The 22,598-nt window shown below is 45.4% G+C and overlaps 1 protein-coding gene across 5 annotated transcripts in view; it reads right to left on the bottom strand.

The window, feature by feature from the left end:
* ttc28 (tetratricopeptide repeat domain 28) overlaps positions 1-22,598 on the bottom strand; it is an 859,201-nt gene that overhangs the window by 130,933 nt on the left and 705,670 nt on the right. For 3 of the 5 annotated variants that reach the window (XM_085961472.1, XM_085961475.1, XM_085961477.1), the window contains one exon: positions 8,744-8,887. In XM_085961472.1, the coding sequence (XP_085817598.1) occupies positions 8,744-8,887 (144 nt within the window). The remainder of the gene's footprint in view (positions 1-8,743; positions 8,888-22,598) is intronic. The other 2 variants (XM_085961474.1, XM_085961476.1) reach the window with 1 other exon arrangement.

Raw genomic sequence — 22,598 nt, 5'->3', positions numbered from 1 at the left:
GAGAAGGCACACTAATGTCAGCGCCCTGGACCTCAAAACACCCTGTGTCACAATCAGAGACTCTCCCAAGCACCAGGACAGTTATATACACCCCGCAGAGTATAGAGTGATTGATGAGGAAGTACAGGGTGAGTCAAAGAGCATGGCCAAGGAAAAGCTAGTGATGTTTGCCACCCAAGACCAGTCATCTCCTGCCAGAGGTTTAACAGGCTCCGCTGCAGCACCTGGGACTTCAGACTTCACAGTGTCTGCTTATAAATGAATATTGCTGTCTAAGTAGGATCTTCTGCATGAGTCATTATGTCCGTGAAAGCACAATGCAAAGTCTTGAGGAATATGGAGAAAAGGAAGAAAGACTATTTATATAGCGCCTTATCACATTCTCAGGACATCCTAACGATCTTCACAGCCAATTAATTATTTTTGAAGTGCAGTAATTCATTGCGACAGCCAATTTCCATAAGATAATAAGATGAATTGCTAGTTAATCTGCTTTTGGTAATGTTGATGAAGGGAAGAATATTGTGAGAATTCACTGCTTTTCTTTGAAAGTGCCATGGGATCCGTTACATTGACTGGACCAGGCAGACGCAGCCTTGTTTTGACACAATGGCACCTCTGACAATGCCTAGATTATGTGCTCAAATCCTGGATTAGGTTCGAACCCACAACCTTCTGATTTGGAAATGAGAGTAATACCAACTGATAAGATAATGCCCCTTGTTCTGGATTCCCACACCAGAGGAAATAGCTTAAATGTACCTACTCCATCGAATCCCTTTTTCATTTTAAACACCTCTATTAGATCACTGGAAATGCCGAGTAGTTCCAGCATTTTCTGGGGTTTTTTCAGATTTCCAGCATCTGCAGTATTTTGCTTTTGTTTTACATTAGATCACCCCTGATCTTCTAAACGCGAAGGAATACACGCCAAATTTATGCAACCTGCCCTCATAATTTAACCCTGGTATCATTCTGGTGAATCGCCGCTGTACCCCTTCCAATACCAATATATCTGTCCTGAGGTTCGCTGCCCAGAGCAGACCAGAATACTCCAGATGGGGTTTGACCAAGGTTCTGTACAAGTGAAGCATCACGTCCAAACTTTTGAATTTCAGTCCCCTTGAGATGAAGGCCAACATTCCATTAGACTTTTTGATTAACTTTTTGTGCATGTGCACGAGCTTTCAGTGATGTATACATGGACACCTAAATCCCTTTGCTCCTCCACAGCTCCTAATCTCTCACCATTAAGAAAATATTTCCACTGGTCTTTCTTAGATCTAAAGCGGATGAGCTCACAGTACCCCACAATGAACTCCATTTTTGCCCACTCAGTCTATCTAAATCCCTTTGCAAGTTCCTGTTCTAATGCACACAACTTACTGCATCTCCTTAGTGTAATCTGCAAACCTAGATAAACAACTCTCTATTCCTTCATCCAAGTCATTTATATATATATGAAAACCTGAGGCCCCAGTACACATCCCTGGGGAACAGCACTTACCACATCCCGTCAATCAGAAATGAACCCTTTATCCCTATTCTCTGCCTTCTGCCTTCTACCCCCCAACCAGTTACTGACCCACGTCACAAGGTTACTTCCAATTCCCTGTGTTGTGGAATGCTTGAAGTAATCACAGATGAGATGGCTTGCTCTCAAGACAATGCTACACACAAGCCATCAAGCATCCCTGCACAAGTGGCAGTCTGTGTGTAAGATAGCAAGCAGGGCCAAGCAATTATTGGACTTTGTTCATTCAGAGTAAACATGGAGGTCCAGCGACACTAGAATCCTGGCAGACTGTCAATGGAAACCGAGAGCCAGCGAGCTCATTTAATCCTTCCATTCTAGTTGGATGTCACATGTTGAAAACAAATAACAAGCACAAGGTGCATCAGGCTTTTAATACTTTCAGAGCATACAATGGATTAAATAAATGGAATACACGATTCCTCTATTGCGCTGCATCATTGGCTAGAATAAAGCAGGACCCCATCAAAAGATGGGAACAGATGGTACTGCACAGAGAAATGTATGAGAAAGCTTATTTTGGATGTATGATTTGCAGGTTTAAGAAATGGGGCATCGTTTGCTGTTTTTGGAAGGTGTCGGGTTAGTAGGGGATATGGTAGCATAGTGGCTATGTTACTGGATTAGTCATTCTAGAGGCCTGGACTAATGATCCAGAGACATGAGTTCAAATCTCACTACAGCAGCTTGGAATTTAAATTCAGTTAATTAAATAAATCTGGAATAAAAAACTAGTATCAGTAATGGTGACCATGTAACTACTGGATTGTCGTAAAAACCCATCTGGTTCACTAATGTCCTTTAGGGAAGGAAATCTGCCGTCCTTACCTGGTCTGGTTTATATGCGACTCCAGACCCACAAAAATGTGGTTGACTCTTAACTGCCCTAGGCGGTTCACCACCACCTTCTCGAGGGCAATAAGTGCCAGCCTTGCCAGCGACGCCCACATCCCATGAACGAATAAAAAAAAAGTATCTGGTGCACCATTCTTCCTTGTTGCACTGATGGTTCAACAGTTAATTCCGTATTGTTGCTTTTGTTTTCCTGCACTTTTTAAGAGTATGGCCATATCATTTTTTTTATTCGTTTATGGGATGTGGGCGTTAGTAACCACCCCAAATTGCCCTCGAGAAGGTGGTGGTGAGACGCCTTCTTGAACCGCTGCAGTCCGTGTGGTGAAGGTACTCCCACAGTGCTGTTAGGAAGGGAGTTCCAGGATTTTGACCCAGCGGCAATGAAGGAACGGCGATATACTTCTAAGTCAGGATGGTGTGTGACTTGGAGGGGAACTTGGAGTTGGTGGCGTTCCCATACGTCTGCTGCCCTTGTCCTTCTAGGTGGAAGAGGTCACGGGTTTGGGAGGTGCTGCCGAAGAAGCCTTGCAGCGTTGCTGCAGTGCATCTTGTAGATGGTACACACTGCAGCCACGGTGTGCCGGTGGTGGAGGGAGTGAATGTTTAAGGTGGTAGACGGGGTGCCAATCAAGCAGGCTGCTTTGTCCTGGATGGTGTCGAGCTTCTTGAGTGTTGTTGGAGCTCATCCAGGCAAGTGGAGAGTATTCCATCACACTCCTTACTTGCGCCTTGTAGATGGTGGAAAGGCTTTGGGAAGTCAGTAGGTGAGACACTCGCCATAGAATACCTAGCCTCTGACCTGCTCTTGTTGCCACAGTATTTATGTGGCTGGTCCAGTTAAATTTCTGGTCAATGGTGACCCCCAGGATGTTGATGGTGGGGGATTCGGTGATGGTAACGCCGTTGAATGTCAAGGGGCGGTGGTTAGACTCTCGCTTGTTGGATATAGTCATTGCCTGGCACTTCTGTGGAGCGAATGTTACCTGCCACTTATCAGCCCAAGCCTGAACGTCGTTCAGGTCTTGTTGCATGCAGGCATGGACTGCTTCATTTTCTGTGGAGTTGTGAATGGCACTGAACACTGTGCAATCATCAACGAACATCCCCATTTCTGACCTTATGTTGGAGGGAAGGTCATTGATAAAGCAGCTGAAGATGGTTGGGCCGAGGACACTGCCCTGAGGAACTCCTGCAGCGATGTCCTGGGGCTGTGATGATTGACCTTCAATCACCACAACCATCTTCCTTTGTGCATACCACAAACACTCGATGCATAACCTGGTGCAATATTAGCAAAAGGGCCTGGCAAGTATAGAAAGAAACTTGCAGATCTTTCACACCTGCACTTCCTTGTCCATCTTGTTGCAGAGTCAGCTTTATTCTAATGCCATACATAATTTTTGCATGTTGTGGCCACAATGAAACTGGCACTTGAAATTCCTTGCCTGGTGCTTTGTCATGCATTCACACAAGGTAGGATATAGACTGGGCACTGGCGTGGCACTCTGGTGTTCCAAAATGCTAGCAGTATGCTTAGTGACGTAATAAAACTCACTACACACTTGGTTTGAGCATAAAGCAAGGCTTTAATCAACTTGTTTCAGAACATGGAGGTCTAGTTGTACTTCACTAGTTCCTTGTCTTACAAAATGTCCCTGGTAAGCTGGGGCCCACGCCCGAGTATTTACACTCCTTGGACGGCGCTCCGTCCAGCGTTATTTCATAAGTAGTTTCTTGATGATGGGATTTATAACACTTAGCATGGCTTTAAATGAGAAGGATGCCCAGAACCTTAAGGAGACAATAGAGATGGTGGCAGCCCGCCCAACCCGAGAAGATTCAATCAACATGAGGATGCAGCCCTGCAAATAGTTGGAAGTGTAGTTGAAGTTGTGGGCCAAAGGGAGATTGTGCCAGTCCAGTAAAGCTAGTGTCCTCTTTCACTTAATCTTCACGCTTCCTTCCAAACTCATTCATTTACAGCCGGACAGATTCGGCACAACTCATACATGGCACACAATGGGGGAAAAATTGACCATAGCCCCGTTTGGGGCGCCAGCCTCACCAGGGCGCTAAAAGTAGCGCCCCGGAAGCATTCGCAGCCGCCCGCCGGAAATTCAGTGGTAGCACCCCAAAGGGAAGCGCGGCGCTACTGGAGGCGCCCCGCATCCCTCTTGGGGTGCTGCGACTGAATATTGTTGCGCAACGTGCCGCAGCGCCACACGCTGCGGCATGTCGCGCTGCGGTACTGCAGGCCTTCCTCCCCTTCTTAAAGGGGAGGGGCCTTGTGCAGCGCAATCTGGGGCCCAGCTGGGCCCCCGAGGATCGCGAGTGCCGGCAAAAGAGCCCGGCACCGAGGAGAGGTGCTGGGCTCTTGGAACGCAGCCAGCACTCCGCCGGGGGTGGGGGGGTTCAGGAGGCCGGGGACGGGAGCGCAGAGAGGTGCTGGCAGGCAGCCAACAACAAAAATGGCCGCCCCGCACCTCTCCTTTAATTTGCACCTCCCCCGCCGCAGGTAGGCCCCCCTGAACCGGTCGCACATAGCGTCCGGCGGTAAATCAGGGGGCGCTTCCAACTATCGTGGCCGGGGCGTCAGCGGGGCGCTGCGCACACCGATGACGCCATCGGTAGCGGCGCAGCGCTAATGGCTAGCGCCACCACTAGCGTCCCACGGAATTTAGCGGGAAGCGTGGGCAGTGGCTTGCGACCCACTTAGCGCCCTCTTAAGGCGCTAACGGGTGGCGCAGCCAACTGAATTTCTCCTCCAATGTGTTTACACTGGAGCTCTGTCCAAAGCTCCTTCATGCCTTATGCTAACACACAGTCTTTTTCTCTTTGTTTAGAGGACTCAAAGATGATGCAGCTCGCACCAGAGATGCTCAGGGAGCCTGTTTATCTCATGAGCATCTATCACACACTGCTGATCATTCAGTAACAAGCTTAGATATCTCCACCTCGGAGGATTCGGCTAGCCACAATCAGAAGGTAGCACATGGTGAAGCAAATAGAGCATGTGGAGCAGCAGGAAAGGAACTGGAACCAGTTGAGCAGAGGCCCAGCACCAAATGTTCCTCAGGGACAGCGGGAAGAGATTCTTACTTTAGGGGGTTGCCTTATCGAAGAGAGCTCATAATGAGCAGAAAAGTGTCCTGTAGTCCTCAGATTGTTTGAAACACCCTGCATGGTAAATCTGCAGAAGTGAAACTCTGACATCAGTGCAACAATGCATGGGGATTCAGAAATCCGCATGGAGCTAATAGGAACTTCATGGGAATCTGTAGAGAAACCGCCAAGGATAGAGCGCCAAAGGGTAACCACTGATTCTCTTATAAAACGCTGGCATTGTGGCTGAGACACGAGGCTCCAATTTACAGGAGCGACCCGATTTTAACTCCGGCCCAGTTATTGGTGGGCGAGTAGCGGTGTGTTAGGCCGGAGGTATTTTATCTCCCGGGCCTCATTTAGATCCCGCTGGCCAACCTCCCACCCATTCTGGACTTCTTGAACATCTCCATCCTCAATGATGGCGGACCCAAGTAAGTGAGTGCGAAAAACAAGGCTAAAGCGTTTGCAACCATCTTCAGACAGAAGTGCCAAGTGGATGATCCTTCTCGGCCTCCTCCTAAGGTCTCTGCCATCACTGATGCCAACTCAATTCAGTCCATGTGACATCAAAAAATGTCTGAGTGCACCTGGCACAGCAAAGGCTATGAGCCCTGACAACATCCTAGCTGTAGTGCTAAAGACCTGTGCTCTAGAGCTAGCCCTGCCCCTAGCCAAGCTGTTCCACTACAGCTACAACACTAGCATGTAGACAATTGCTCAGGTATGTTTTGTCCACAAAAAGCAGGACAAATCCAACTCAGCCAATTATGAGCCTACGCGCAATCTTCAGCAAAGCGATGGAAGGAGTCATTAACCGTGCTATCAAGAGCTCACCAATAAGCTGCTTACCGATGCTCAGTTTGAATTCTGCCAGGACCACTGGGCTCTCGAACTCGTTACAGCCTTGGTTCAAATATAGAGATATATGGTGAGAGTGCCTGCCCTTTACATCAAGGCAGAATTTGACCAAGTGTGGCATCAAGGAGTCCTAGTAAAATTGAAGTCAATGGGGATCAGGGGGAAAACTCACCACTGGCTGGAGTCATTTCTGGCACAAAGGAAGATGGTTGTGGTTGTTGGAGGCCAATCATTTGATCCCTAGGACTTCGCTGCAGAAGTTCTTCGAGGTAGTGTCCTAGGCCCAACCATCTTCAGCTGCTTCATCAATGGCCTTCACGGTATCATAAGGTCAGAAGTGGGGCTGTTCGCTGATGAATGCACAGTGTTCAGCTCCATTTGCGATTCCTCAGATAATTAATCAGTCCATGCCTGCATGCAGCAATGGTGTGGAGATGCCGGTGTTGGACTGGGGTGGACAAATGTAAGAAATCACACAACACCAGGTTATAGTCCAACAGCTTTATTTGAAATCACAAGCTTTCGGAGCGCTGCTCCTTCGTCACCTGACGAAGGAGCAGCGCTCCGAAAGCTTGTGATTTCAAATAAAGCTGTTGGACTATAACCTGGTGTTGTGTGATTTCTTGCATGCAGCAAGACCTGGATAGCATCCAGCCTTGGGCTGATAAGCAGCATTCGTGCCACACAAGTACCAGGCAATTACCATCTCCAACAAGAGAGAGCCTATCCACCAACCTTTGACATTTAATGGCATTAACATTGCTGAGCACCCCCACCATCAACATCCTGGGAGTCACCACTGACCAGAAATTCAATTGGACCAGCCACGTCTACTAGAGCAGGTCAAAGGTTTGTTATTCTGCAACGAGTGGCTCACCTCCTGACTCCCCAGGGCCTCTCCACCACCTACAATAACTTTCATTTATATAGCGCCTTTAACGTAGTAAAACGTCCCAAGGTGCTTCACAGCAACGTTATCAAGCAAAATTTGACACCAAGCCACAGAAGGAGATATTAGGGCAAGTGACCAAAGCTTGGTTATAGAAGTAGGTTTGAATAAGCGTCTTAAAAGAGAGAGAGGTAGAGTCAGAGATGTTTAGGGAGGGAATTCCAGAGCTTAGGGCCTAGGCAGCTGAAGGCACGGCTGCCAATGGTTTAGCGATTGAAATCAGGATGTGCAAGAGGCCAATATACAAGAATACAAGTTAGGAGTCTGATAAAATACTCTCCAGTTGCTTGGATGGATGCTGCTGCAAGAACATTCAAGAAGCTCAACATCATCTAGAAAAAAAGCAGTCCGCTTCATCAGCACCTTATCCTATTTTTTATTCATGTGGGCGTCACTGGCAAAGCCAGCATTTATTGCCCATCCCTCATTGCCCTCGAGAAGGTGATGGTGAGCCACCTTCTTGACAACTGAGGGACTTGCTAGGCCATTTCAGAGGGGCTGCAGTACGTACTAGCAACAGGATACACTACAGCAACTCACCAAGGTTTCTCCAGCAGCACCTCCCACGCCCATGACCTCCACCACCTAGAAGGACAAGGTGCATTGGAACACCATCACTTTCAAGTTCCCCTCCAAGTCACACACCATCCCGATTTGGACATATATCGCCGTTCCTTCATCATCGTTGGGTCATAATCCTGGAACTCTCTACCTAACAGCATTGTGGGAGTGCCTTCACCACACAGCTTTGCGAGCGACACCCACATCCCAAGAATAAATTAAAAAGCAAAAGCACCTTTAAGAAGCATAACTTCGAAAGGCCAGAGAAGCAATGCCCAGCAGCCTCCACTTCATATGGGCAAGTAGCGCTAATGGAATGAACAAGTGAGGAAGGTCGCTGACTTTGGTGTGGGACCAACTTTCATGAGATGGCTTTAAACTACGAGCTGTAATGAGGGTCTCTCATACTTGATGTGAGGCCTCCGGAAACTCGTTGACTCACTGAATGTGCCGCCTGTCAATCGGGCACTCTCGTCAGTTCATCCAGTTCAGCAAGTCACGCTCCTGGAATGTGCTGGTGTGCTCATACGGTGAACCACCCTACAGTGTATCTTCTCAGTATGATGGTCAAAACACAGTACCAGATATGGGATGGTAATGATAACGTAATATTGGCAACAGGCATTTCTACTCTATAGTGTGTTTATCAGGATGGTCACCCTCCAGTATGTTTATTTCTGATGAAACACAGTAATCACTCTCTAATCTGTAGTCATCACTCTCCAGTCCATAGTATTAATGTATTTTGTCAGGATAGTCACGGTCTACTATCTACTACAGTGGTTTAGTTGGGATAACTACTCTCCAGTGAATTATAAAGCATGTTTTATTGGTACAGCCACTTCGCAGTTTAAGACCTTGCATTTGGGAACGGTCCCTACCTGTTGAACAGGTTGTTCCTGCTGACCATTCTGAGGAAGCCTGTCGGATCAGTGGCGGAAGTAAGCTTATTGTTCATCTCTTCAAACTGTTGATCAAGAAGGTCTCCAGCCTCACTCTCCGTCTCACTGTTCGAACACATCCTACTGAAAGAAAGACACCCAAACCACATCAGCTGATAACACCATGAATGCACAACCAGCTCCTAAACATTCTTTACAAGACAGAAACACATAGATCCTACATGTTACTGTGAACCTTCTGTTCGAATAGAAGGGTTTCCTGAAGTGGATTACAAACCTATATCTGAGAGCTGCTCATTTAACATTTTAAATAGCAGAACTAATGCCTTCTTATGTTTAGACTACTGGACTATGTTCTGTGGCTGTTATATCTGTTCCCTAATCATTAGGGGAGCTGACTGACACACACTGACTGCCACATAAACACGCTTAATCTACATATATTCATATAAAACTCTTACAACATAATAGTAATTTTAAGAAATTATATACTTTCAACGAAAAATGTAAATGACCAAGCTCCCTCACTCTCTCAGCTAGAAGTTTTCGGAATTTCCATTACTTTCAGTGTGAATTCACAGCCTGTTTCTGTAAATGGGACAAGCCACAATATTGTACACAGAAATGTACTCAATCACTTACTACAAATTAACTGTTTCTGTAGCATGTAGCAAATTAGAGTGGCAGCCTTTTCACTTTTTAAAAAGGCATTTACAGCAAAAATGGAAGGAGCATTCCAAGACATGTAACAACTGCAATAAAACGATGACAAATCCTGAATGAGACAGGAAATTTTTGTTATTTCCGATACTGCTTTTCCTCTCTTTTGCAGACTTTATTCCTTTTATTGAAGTCTATAAAGACTCAAACACCATGCCAAGTCTGCCTGTGTTGATGTATTTTTGCATACTGTATTTTTGTGTCTGTTGTTGTATGTGTGAAAGTGTATTGTTAGATGTTTGCGTGTTGTGTTGTGTGTGTGTTGTTCTATGTTTGTGTGTTGTTATGTTTGTGTGTTATATATGTTTGTGTGTTATATGATGTTTGAGTGTTGTTCTATGTTTGTGTGTGTTCTATGTTTGTGCGTGTGTTGTTCTATGTTTGTGTGTGTGTTGTTCTATGTTTGTGTGTGTGTTGTTCTATGTTTGTGTGTGTGTTGTTCTATGTTTGTGTGTGGGTGTGTGTACTTTCATGTGTGCATCAGCCAATAACTGCTGCCGATAACAGCTGCAATCTCTCTACTACATGGACAGAATTCAGCAAACTGTTAAGACAAACACAAATAAAAGATCAAGTTCACATTTTGAAAAGCGCTGACCCGGAGAACAGTGCACAATAAAAACGTTCAAAATGTTTACCATTTGCTTACACTGGCTTTTCTGCTTATTCAAACATCTCGAGGGAGGCAGCCTTAGAAACTCAAAAGGGAAAGACTTATGACATCACGGGCTCAACAACAGTGACTCCATCGAATGCTATCATTGGATTAGCTTAAATATGAACCAAGTAATACTCAGCCAGGCCATTACGGCTTTCTTTCTTATTTTCCTCCTTTTCTCCAAAGGCATGGATGATGGTTTGAGCAGTAGATGGGGTAACGCAGGGGCAGATTCAGGCAATGTTGCAGAGATGGGAGTGGGGAGCCTTTGTGATGGGGAGGATATGGGGTTACAAATGCAGCTCATGGTCTAATAGGAGGTTGCGAACAGTCTGGTTGAGCCTGACACAATCAGGGAGGTGGATGGAATCGGTGGCTAGGGCCAAAGATGACGGCTTCAGTCTTCCCAATTTAGCAGCGGAAATTGCGGTTCATCCAAGCCTGGATGTCGGGGAAGCAGTCTGACAACACAGAGGTAGTGGAGGGGTTGAGAAAGGTAATGAAGAGGAAGAGCTGGGTGTCACAAGCATACATGTGGAATTTGCCCTCATGTCTGTGGCTGATGTCGCCAAGACGCAGCATATAGACGAGGAAGAGAAAGGGGCCAAGGGTAGATCCGTGGGGACTCCAGAAGTAACACTGCTGAGGTGGAAAGAGAAGCCATTGCTGGAGATAGTCTGATTGTGATCAGAGTGTAGTCCCATCGAGCTGGACAACAGAGGAGAGGCGTTGGAGGAGGATGGTGTGGTCGACCGTGTCAAAGGCTGCAAGAGGTTGAGAAGGGTTGTGCACCCAGTCAGTCACAGAGGATGCCATTTGTGACTTTGGTTAGGGCCGTGTTGGTGCTGAGTCGGTGTGGAAACCTGATTGGAGAGATTCAAACACAGAGTTGCGGGAAAGAATGGGCACGGCTTTGGGAGGCAACAACGCATTCAAGGGCTTGAGAGAGGAAAAGGAGTTTTGAGATGAGGAAAGAGTTTGCAATGACAAAAGTAGGCTTTTTGAGGGGGGAGTAATTACGGCAGTTTTGAAGCTAAGGGGACAGTACCTGAGGGAACTATTTACAACATCAGCTAGCATGGGGACCAGGAAATGAAGTTGGGAGGTCAGCAGTTTATTCTAAAACAAATCTGCCTTTTAGAAACATCTAATGCATTCTAGCTCCTGACCAATTGCATGCAATGGGATTTCCCTGAATATACAATTGCCTGTTGTTACTAAATCGAATATGGTACTGCATTTTAAAAACTATACTTATACGATTCGTCTACTTTCCACTGGATTAACTGCATCTCACCACAGCTGCAACACATCAGTCAGTCTGATGTCTCTCATTAGTCAATCCTTAAAAACAAAAAATAAAAAATAAATCTATGGGACTATCTGCCCATTCTTTATTTATACATTTTACTTTATACAGTTCCACATCTGTTGGACTCTATAAACTGACTCACAGATGAACTTCCAGTGGCCACTCCAGCACTGCCATTAAGTGCTTGATGTGACCACTTGGGGCCTAACAGCTGCACAAGGATCCTGTGAAAATCTCAACTTAATCTATTAGTGATTATTTAAGGAGGTCACCCTAAGTTTATTTTATTTAAACACATATACTTGATCAGTTATTAATGTTTATTTTGTAAAGCCTTGCAGGTAAAAAAAAAAAACTGCTGCCAACCCTCGAAGGAAGAATTTATACAGTGCCTTATCGTGTCCCGCAAAGCATTTCAACATGCAATGAATTATTTTGAAATACTATGACTGTTACGTCGGCAAATGCAGCAGCCATTCTCCACCAGCAATGTCCTGTGGACTGTAATGAGATGAATGATCAGTTAATCTGTCTTTAGTGATGTTGATGGGGGTGGAATATTGTTTCAGGGTTCATTAACTGAATCCACCATCTTTGACAAGTTAAACCTTTTCAATATACAAAGTGTTGACAGATCTTTAAAATGTCATGGACAGGTACAAAAATATATCCAAAAGGCTAATGGAATGCTGGCCTTTATATCTAGAGGATTAGAATACAAGGGGTAGAAGTCATGCTACAACTACTGTATACAAAGCCCTGGTTAGACCACACCTGGAGTACTGTGTTCAGTTCCGGGCACCACACCTTAGGAAGGATATATTGGCCTTGGGGGAGTGCAGTGTAGATTTATTAGAACGATACCTGGACTCCAAAGGTTAAATTACGAGGAGATTTTATACAGACTTGGGTTGTATTCCCCAGAATTTAGAAGATTAAGGGGTAATTTGATCAAAGTTTTCAAGATATTATGGGGAACTGATAGGGTAGAGAGAAACTATTTCCGTTGGTTGGGGAATATAGGACTAGGGGACATAGCCTAAAAATTAAAGCCAGGCCTTTCAGGAGTGAAGTCAGGAAACACGTCTATAGGCAAAGCGTGGTAGAAGTTTGGAACTCTCTTCCGCAAATGGCAGTTGATGCTGCGTCAATTGTTAATTTTAAATCTGAGATTGATAGATTTTTGTTAACCAAAGATATGAAGGGATACGGGGCAAAGGTGGGTATATGGAATTAGGTCACAAATTAGCCATGATCTCATTGAATGGCGGAACAGGCTCGAGGGGCTAAAAAGCCTACTCCTGTTCCTGTATTCCTATGCCCAGTATACCGAGAACTCTGCTTTGAACAGCAATATGGAATCTTTGACATTCACTTGAACAGGCGGACAGGGTCATGATTTAATGTCTCATCTGAAGGGTAGTACCTCCCACAATATAGCACCCCCTCAGTACTGCGCTGAACAGGCAGAAATGGTCTTGATTTAATGTTTCATTTGAAAGGTTGCTCCTCGCACAATATAGCACTCTTTTAGTACTGCACTGGAGCCTGACCCGAGATTATACTCAAATCCTGGAGTGGGATTTGAATCTTTACAATTTAAACTTTTTCAATATACAAAGTGTTGATATCTCCAATTCAATTTAAAATCTACTGATTCTTTCCACGCCAACAATTTAAAACACGATGGAAAGCAATTCTTGTGAATGGTGAATAGAGGCTGGAAATAGTTCAAGAGCAAAACAGAAATAGAAATTGTGCATTGTTTCAAGAAAATGCAAAATCCTCATGGTGCACTTTATTCCACAGTTCTGCTGGAGCCCAGGCCTAATATTAAAGGCAGGCATTTCACAAGACATGCGTGGGCACCATCCTTTCCTGATCTGGCACCTTATCAGGCTGTGTTGGTTAGGGCTAACATTTTAAACAGAATAATCAGTACAGATACAAAAACTTGTATTTGTATAGCACCTTGCGAGCAGCGAAACACTCTGAAGGGCTTTTACAGGAGGAGCAGAAAGTGGAAGAAAGGTTAGGGGGAATTACCAAAGGCACAGTTGAAGAGGCAAGTTTTGAGGAGGCCTTTGTAGGGAAGGGTCGAGGAAACATTGCAGAGTGTTAGAAGGAGAATCCCCGAGTTCAGGGACATGGCTAAAAACTCCAAGACCGATTGTGAAAAGGGGAGGGCAGGGAGACGCACAGTCGACAAGAGTTGGAAAAGCGTACAGTAGATATTGGAAGTTGGAGAAGATTGCAGAGGTTAGGTGGAGTGAGGCCATGGAGAGATTTGAAAGCAAAGTGAAATGATTTTGAAGTTTATGCACTGGGGGCTGCATCCTGATTGGTGAAGACAAGATTGATAGGTGTACAAAACTACAATTTAGTATGGGAGAAGGTATAAGTGGAAGAGATTTGGATGAGTTGGAATTTATGTAGAGTGGAGCTAAAAATGATAATGAGATCATCCTTGGAGAAATCAAGCCCAGAGATGACAGATGCTTAGATGAGGGTTTCAGTGGCAGTGGGGATAAGATAGAGACAAAGTAGAGGCAGGCAAAGTTTAGAGGTGGAACTAGGCGGTCTTGCTGACAGACGGGTTGTTGGACTTGAAACTATGAAGGCTTCACTTAATTATTACTGGGGGGAGGTGAGGGAGAGAACATCTTAGATTTTCATTGAAGTTATGCACTTTGGGACGTCCTAAGGTTGTGGAAGATGTTATATAATTGCAAGTCTTTCTTTTACCTTTTGTTGTGTAGAAAGGATATAATGGTGTGTTTGTACAGTGGTAATGGCTCTGATGTACAAGCGCTCTACTCGGAGCTCCGACACGGCAAGAAAGCCCCAGGTGGGCAGAGGAAACGCTTTTCAAGGACACCTTCAAAGCCTCCTTGAAAAAGTGCAACATCCCCACTGACACCTGGGAATCTCTGGCCCAAGACCGCACAAAGTGGAGGAGAAGCATCCGGGAAGATGCTGAACACCTCGAGTCTCTTCGCCGGGAGCAAGTGGAAGCCAAGTGCAAGCACCCCACCCACCTGCCCCTTTAACCACCATCTACCCCACCTGTGACAGAGACTGTAGGTCCCGCATTGGACTCATCAGCCACCTGAGAACTCATTTTTAATGTGGAAGCAAGTCATCCTCAGTTCCAAGGGACTGCCTAAGAAGAAGAAGAATGGCTCTGATACAAAGCATTTTGTTTGAAGACAACATATTTATATTTTGAAAATCCAACCCATTCCCAAGATCCCATTCCAATCTAGCTCTCCAATCATCTGTAATTGCAGCCTCGTGCAGTGCAATTTTGAAACCAGATCCACTGTTCCTCCACCAGTTATTGGAAACACTTCATACAAGCATGTATTTACGGTGTGTTTGCAAGTGTGTTTACAATGAAGCTAGCCTACATAACTTTGCGTTCATGCCCAGTTCACGTAAGGATGTTTTGTACATTTTGACAAACCAAGTCAGTTGAGACGCAGGTTAATTGAGGTAATTTATTAACTGTTTTCTCTCCCCAAAATATATTGACACCTGCGCCTGAAGATACAACTGGTTGATTATTAAAACCAGGGCCTCTCACCTGCACCCATTGTGCAAGAGTTTGTTTTAAAATTATTCTGGTCACCAGACGCATTTACAATCTGTTCCATTTTCTGCTTTGTTCCAGTTCTGACGAAAGGTCATCGTCCTGAAACGTTAACTCTGTTTCTTTCCATGGATGCTGTCTGGCCTGCTCAGTTTTTCCAGCGTTTTCTGCTGTTAGTTCAGATTTCCAGCATCCGCAGTATTTTGCTATTGTTGTAGTCAGCTACTATACTTTGGTGTACATGTGTATGTCAGTAACACCAATCCCACAATACATGGGGCACACTGACGTGTGAATCAGTGAAACAATGTGGTTTAGCAGATGGGACGTGCAATATAGAAGATAACGTTAAACAATGCCCCAGAATTTGCTGGAGTGGGGCAACTCGCAGCTTGCCCCGTTGGTTAGATTTTTTTCCTCACCCTTCAGCTTGAAATCTTTTTGCGCTGCATGTTGCTGGAAGTGTGAGCTGATAACGGGGCATCGGGGCCCTCAGTGAACGACAGGACCAACAGTCTATAACTTTAACCAATGAGATTTCAGGATGGAGAAAAAAGAGGAACAATAGTGAAGGAAATAGGGTGAGTTTGAGTTACATACAGAAAGAGAAATAAAGAGAGGGAAAGAAAGATTGGATTAAGAGACAGAGAGAAAAAGTGACAGGAAGGAAACGTAAGAAAAAAAAATTAAATTAAAATGTTTTAAATGCCTCTAGAACCAACTTATTACCTGCAGGAATGAGACTCCACAGCCGGAATTTTGCCAGCGCTCAGAGTGCGGGTTTGGAGCCGGGTCCGCTGGCAAAATCAAAATGATTGACAGCGGGTTGGTATCCCGCTGTAAACCCGCCTCCTAGCCAGTTTCCCAAGTGTCGGGTCCGTCACCCCTGAACAGACCCGACATCAAGCGGTGGGTCAATTTAGATACTTAAAAGCTTATTAAAAGGTAGTTAAGAACCATTTTCCTATGTAATTACCATTTTACCAGGTTTTCAACGAGGTTCCCGGAGAGCGGCTATCACGTCAGGTGAGTATGTCGGGTTCTCAATAACTGTGGATTGCTGTGAATAGGTGAAAGCTGCAAAAGTGGTCTAAAACCTACCATTTCACAGCTGTTCACTTCCCAATCTTAGAAGCTGGAGCATTAATGATTTGTAACCCACTTTTGAGCTTTATGCACTTTTGAAGTGTTTGGAGTAATCTCTCTATCCACTGTCACCTCCTTGGAACAACCTATCTCAACATTGACAGATTACTTCCGTCATCTCAACCTCACCTGCCATCTATTCCATCAGCATCAGTGCCCATGAAAAAATCTCACCTTGGTCCTCAGAATCCCAACACGATCAACCCCAACACCAGCATCACCGGGCACACCAGCAGCACCAACATCCACACCAACCATCTCCGCAATCAAGTGATGTTGCACTGGACACAGGGCATCATCACCCATGCACATTACTGCCTGGGGCGCCAGCGATGGACTCACCATGTCCAGATTTGCTTCACTTAACACTGTACACCCTGACTGCCACATGATGCACCAGGTTGGCACCACCCCACACCAGCACCACACCAGCACCATAAAGCATCCCTACAATGTCCAATCCATTCCTTTCACACTCATCACCATTGCTGGGGGAGGGGGGGGGGGGGGGAGGGGGGAACGTTATGTCTCACCATTCACTAGAACTCACTAACACACTTCAAAGGTGCACACAAATCTGTCCAAGAAGGCAAAGTGGTGACAATAAGGATTTCAATACGAACATTGGCTAAAACACCCAAGTCCCTACCCTTGTGTGTTGTTAGTTAGTATGATTGGACTGGGATGAGGGTGAGTGTGAGGGGTGGCTAGTGAGATGGGGAAGTGATAATATAGAGAGAGAGGGATGGGTGGAGGTGTAAGGTATGTTGGTGTAAGGATGTGCAGGAGTAGGGTAGGGAAGGCAGAGTGATGAGTGGCACAGGGGGATGAGGTTAAATGTGGCTTTGCAGTAACGTTTCATGATCCTGAAATCATTGAAAGGTTTGCGCCACTGCACCCAGGTCCTCCTGATGACATCCCTGCTTGTGTCCTCCTGTGCAATGTGCAACCAGGCTGCGTTGCTCTCCTGGGGAGGTCTCCTCCGCCCATCAGAACGGAAGAAGACCTCCCTGTGTGCTGTAACTCCCTCCATAAGCATATGGAGTGTGTCATGGGAGAGCCTGGGTGCAGCCGTGCACCTCTGTGCAGTGACCGTCAGTGTTTGCAGCACTTCAATGCTGCAGAACACTGACAGCACAACTGCCAAAATGAATGCATCCATGGTCCCTTTAAGGAAACCAGCTGATGACGCGTCATCAAATGAAGTCGTCAGACCCGCTTCCTTTTAATTGGCCGGGAACCTCACACGGCAGGCTTAACAAGCCCAATCAGGGCAAAATCGCTTTGGGGGAGGCGGGATGAAGACGGGTGCGGAATTTGATGCCGCTGTCTACTTCGGCCGCACCGTACTGGAGGGCGAAATTGCGGCCCACAGTTTCAATTGTTCCCTTACTAGGCCAGAGAGGTTGAGTGGCATTGCAGGAACATAAATCTCATCGTTAAAAGTGTCCTGACGTCATTGAGTACCATCCCCAACTTATTCCAGCAAGTTCAATTCATTTTAGCAGCACAAATGTGGCAAATTCCTGAAACTCACAGGGAGGTTGAGGGCGAACTCCCATTTTCACGAGGCTAACAGCATAAATCATCCAGCAGTTTCGCAACTCACACCATATCTCTTCATCTCCTCAAATTGCTGGGATATTTACACACCAACAACGATGTGCGTATTAAACTCGCCGTCATTTACGCAGCAAATTCGGGGCCATTATATTCAAGAAGCTATCTTTTCAATGTCATTTCATTCATGGTCCAATTAATAATGCAACATCAATCAATCTAATAGCAGAGCACTTGGAAAACAGTGACAGGATCGGACAAAGTCAACATGGATTCACAAAAGGTAAATCGTGCTTGACTAATCTACTGGAATTTTTTGAGGATGTAACTGGTAAAATAGATAAGGGAGAACCAGTGGATATGGTGTATCTGGACTTTCAGAAGGCCTTCGATAAGGTCCCGCATAAGAGATTAGCGTGTAAAGCTAAGGCACATGGGATTGGGGGCAAGGTATTGACTTGGATAGAGGACTGGTTGGCAGACAGAAAGCAAAGAGTTGGAATAAACGGGTCTTTTTCCGAATGGCAGGCAGTGACTAGTGGGGTACCGCAGGGATCGGTCCTTGGACCCCAGCTATTCACAATATATATAAATGATCTGGACAAGGGAACCAGAGGTAATATCTCCAAATTTGCAGACGACACAAAGCTGGGTGGGCGTGTGTGCTGCGAGGAGGATGTCGGGAAACTCCAGGATGATTTGGACATGTTGGGTGATTGGGCAGAAACATGGCAGATGCAATATAACGTGGATAAATGTGAGGTTATCCACTTTGGTGGCAAAAACAGGAAGGCAGATTATTATCTAAATGGCAATAGATTGGGAAAAGGGGAAGTGCAACGAGACCTGGGTGTCCCTGTGCACCAGTCGCTGAAGGTAAGCATGCAGGTGCAGCAGGCAGTTAAGAAGGCAAATGGTATGTTGGCCTTTGTAGCAAGAGGGTTCGAGTACAGGAACAAGGATGTCTTGCTGCAGTTGTACAGGGCCTTGGTGAGACCACATCTCGAGTATTGTGTGCAGTTTTAGTTGCCTTATCTGAGGAAGGATGTTCTTGCCATGGAAGGAGTTCAGCGAAGATTCACCAGGCTGATACCTGGGATGGCAGGAATGACGTATGAGGAGAGATTGGGTCGATTGGGCTTGTACTCGCTGGAGTTTAGAAGAATGAGAGGTGATCTCATTGAAACTTATAAAATTCTAACAGGACTGGGCAGACTAGATGCAGGAAGGATGTTCCCGATGGTCGGGGAGTCCAGAACCAGGGGTCACAGTCTAAGGATAAGGGATAAGCCATTTAGGACAGAAATGAGGAGGAATTTCTTCACCCGGAGTAGTGAACCTGTGGAACTCTCTACCACAGAAGGCGGTGGAGGCCAGTTCATTAAATATATTCAAGAAGGAGTTAGATATATTTCTTAAGGCTAAAGGGATCAAGGGGTATGGGGAGAAAGCAGGGACAGGGTACTGAGTTTGGATGATCAGCCATGATCGCATTGAATGGCGGAGCAGGCTCGAGGGGCCGAATGGCCTGCTCCTGCTCCTATCTTCTATGTTTCTATGTTTCTATCAGCAACATCTTAACAATATACCCTTCTCCCAAACAGAAGCATGACTGTAGACAACAAGAACACGCCTACACTTCTGTCAGGTCCACCATTTTGGGTGACCACCATCTTGAGAATATCATAGCTATACATTTGTGCTCCTCCTTCCAGCCACGCAGCCAGATCTCATTGCCCTGACACTGTATCACATAGGGACACGATGATAGAGTCAATACTCGTTTCAGCGTCAAATTGAGTGCCAGCTTGCCTCAGGTGATAGCACCATTGTTTGTGAGTCATAAGACTGCCTCAAGCCCTAACTCCTAGATTTTAAGCACATAATCTGGATTGGCACACAGGTGTGCTGCATTGTTGGAGGTGCCATTTTTCAGATGTTCCTGTTCCAGTGAAGAACAGGTGCCTCTTGGTGTCCTGGCTAATGTTCTTCACTTAACCACCAAAGAGATAAACTATACATCTCATTGCTGTTCATGGTATAATGCCATGTGTAAATGGCTGTTGTATTTGCCTACAAAAGAGCAGTCAACGCACTTCATTTGTTGCATATGAAGTACTTTTACATGTTTCTGAGGGACTTGATAACAGAGTGTATAAATGCAAGCGTTTCTTCTTTTTATTGTTGCATCTGACACAGAACAGAAATGGAGCTTTTACAAAGATCAGCACAGTCGAGGAAGGCCATTCTGCCTAGCTAGCTCATCCTTAATTAGATATCTACTCTCCTCCGATCATAGCATCTAACTTCCACATCGATGATTTCAGAGTTTGTTGCCTCCACTGCCTTTACCTGGTAGGCAATCCAGTATTAATTACTCTTTGTGTGAAGAAGTGCTTCCTGATATTAGTCTTGAAATTGTCTTTTACCAGTTTGTACCTACGTCCCCTTGTTGTGCAGTCACGGATTAACTTGAAATACTGTGCTGGATTACTATTTTCTATTCCACTGAATATCTTTTGTATCTCTAGAACGGCAATTCATTCACCTCCATTCAAGGTTGAAGGGTGAAGCCCAAGTTTATCTATTCTTTCCTCATAACTTTTCCATGGCAAAAGTGATTAACTTTATGGCCCTTCTCTGCACCGTTTCAAGGGCCTTCAGGGTCTGTAGTCCTGAAACCTGTTTTAATCGATTAAGAATGAGGGTCACTGAAAAATGTCTTTACCAATAAACAAAAATAGCATAATCCCACTCCTTTAAACAGGTACTTGTGGCCACTCCACCTGTCGTGTTAAATCAGCTAAATTGGAATAAGTGACAAAACGCTGATAGTGGGACCACTGCTTTATCAATTTTGTGAACCAACATCATTAATTTTCATTGTTCTAAATTGAATTTTATGAAACTGAGTCAAAAAAAATTACGATAAACCTATTAGAATGAGTCCCTTGGCTGCCATTTTTGGCTGACGGCCCAAATCCTAATGATCAGGAAAACCTCACCTCTTATAGAAACATAGAAGATAGGAGCAGGAGTAGGCCATTCGGCCCCTCGAGCTTGCTCCGCCATTCAATGAGATCATGGCTGATCATCGAAATTCAGTACCCTGTCCCTGCTTTCTCCCCATACCCCTTGATCCCTTTAGCCTTAAGAAATATATCCAACTCCTCCTTGAATATATTTAATGATGAATTGGCTTCTACCGCCTTCTGTGGTAGAGAATTCCACAGGTTCACCACTCTCTGGGTGAAGAAATTCCTCCTCATCTCAGTCCTAAATGGCTTACCCCTTATCCTTAGACTGTGACCCCTGGTTCTGGACTCCCCGACCATCGGGAACATCCTTCCTGCATCTAGTCTGTCCAGTCCTGTCAGAATTTTATAAGTTTCAATGAGATCCCTTCTCATTCTTCTAAACTCCAGCGAGTATAAGCCCAATCGACCCAATCTCTCCTCATACGTCATTCCTGCCATCCCAGGTATCAGTCCAGTGAATCTTCGCTGAACTCCTTCCATGGCAAGAACATCCTTCCTCAGATAAGGCGATCAAAACTGCATACAATACTTGAGATGTGGTTTCACCAAGGCCCTGTACAACTGCAGCAAGACATCCTTGTTCCTGTACTCAAACCCTCTCGCTACGAAGGCCAACATGCCATTTGCCTACTTAACTGCCTGTTGCACCTGCATGCTTACCTTCAGTGACTGGTGCACAAGGACACCCAGGTCTCGTTGCACTTCCCCTTCTCCCAATCTATTGCCATTCAGATAATAATCTGCCTTCCTGTTTTTGCCACCAAAGTGGATAACCTCACATTTATCCACGTTATATTGCATCTGCCATGCTTCTGCCCAATCACCCAACCTGTCCAAATCATCCTGGAGTTTCTCGGCATCCTCCTCACAGCACACACGCCCACCCAGCTTTGTGTCGTCTGCAAACTTGGAGATATTACATCTAGTTCCCTTGTCTAGATCATTAATATATATTGTGAATAGTTGGGGTCCAAGGACCGTTCCCTGCGGTACCCCACTAGTCACTGCCTGCCACTCGGAAAAAGACCCGTTTATTCCAACTCTTTGCTTTCTGTCTGCCAACCAGTGAAAGGATTCGCAAATTTCAGTCTCCCCCGAGGATTTACTTCTGGTTTATTAAAGAAACCCTGGTTGGACTGAGTTTAAAATCCAGGGCACAACAAGATGGCTGTGGTCAGCCTCATGGCCAAAGCCTGTAAGTTTCAGTTTGGACTGACAGCTTGTATTCTGATGACTGTGAGAAGGAACTTTCCAGAACTTGAATGCAGACAGACCTTCTGCATTTATGCATTAGAAGCAAACCCAGTGACATTCGGGTCTCTGATTAAAAGCCATCAAGGTTGTTTGCACAAACAATCAAGAGCAGACAGGGCCTATTGAATATGTAGTGGGACAAGCTCAGCTGCATTCAGGCCTTCATCTAGAGAACGTCAACATTGTTTACCTAAGTACTTCAAAACGATCAACGGGGCATTCAGACTGGAATGGCCCCATCACGAAACCAGTTGGACAAAGGGGAACACTGATGAGACCAGTAAAACCGATTACTGGCCATCCAGGTCGATGGGCCCAGATCGGTACCTTTTGTATGAGTTTCAATACGTCCAGATTAGACAAAAGAAATGAGCTGATCTGGCGGGAGATAAGGGCTACCAGGAAGGGTATAACTAGTACCTCGGGAGGCCATTTCTCTCTCTCTCTCCCACCTCGCCTCTGGTGCCCTGCCTTACCATCAACCCAGCATGAGGATCGTCGACAAAGAGCCCGTCCAGGGAAGTAGAATACCCGCAGTTATGTTTAAATTACTG

This window comes from Somniosus microcephalus, chromosome 19 (assembly GCF_052327205.1).
Source record: "Somniosus microcephalus isolate GS21.2 chromosome 19, FLI_Smic_1.0, whole genome shotgun sequence".
Taxonomy (NCBI): domain Eukaryota; kingdom Metazoa; phylum Chordata; class Chondrichthyes; order Squaliformes; family Somniosidae; genus Somniosus; species Somniosus microcephalus.
The sequence above is the reverse complement of the archived record's forward strand: the minus strand, read 5'-3'. Positions and strand labels throughout refer to the sequence as shown.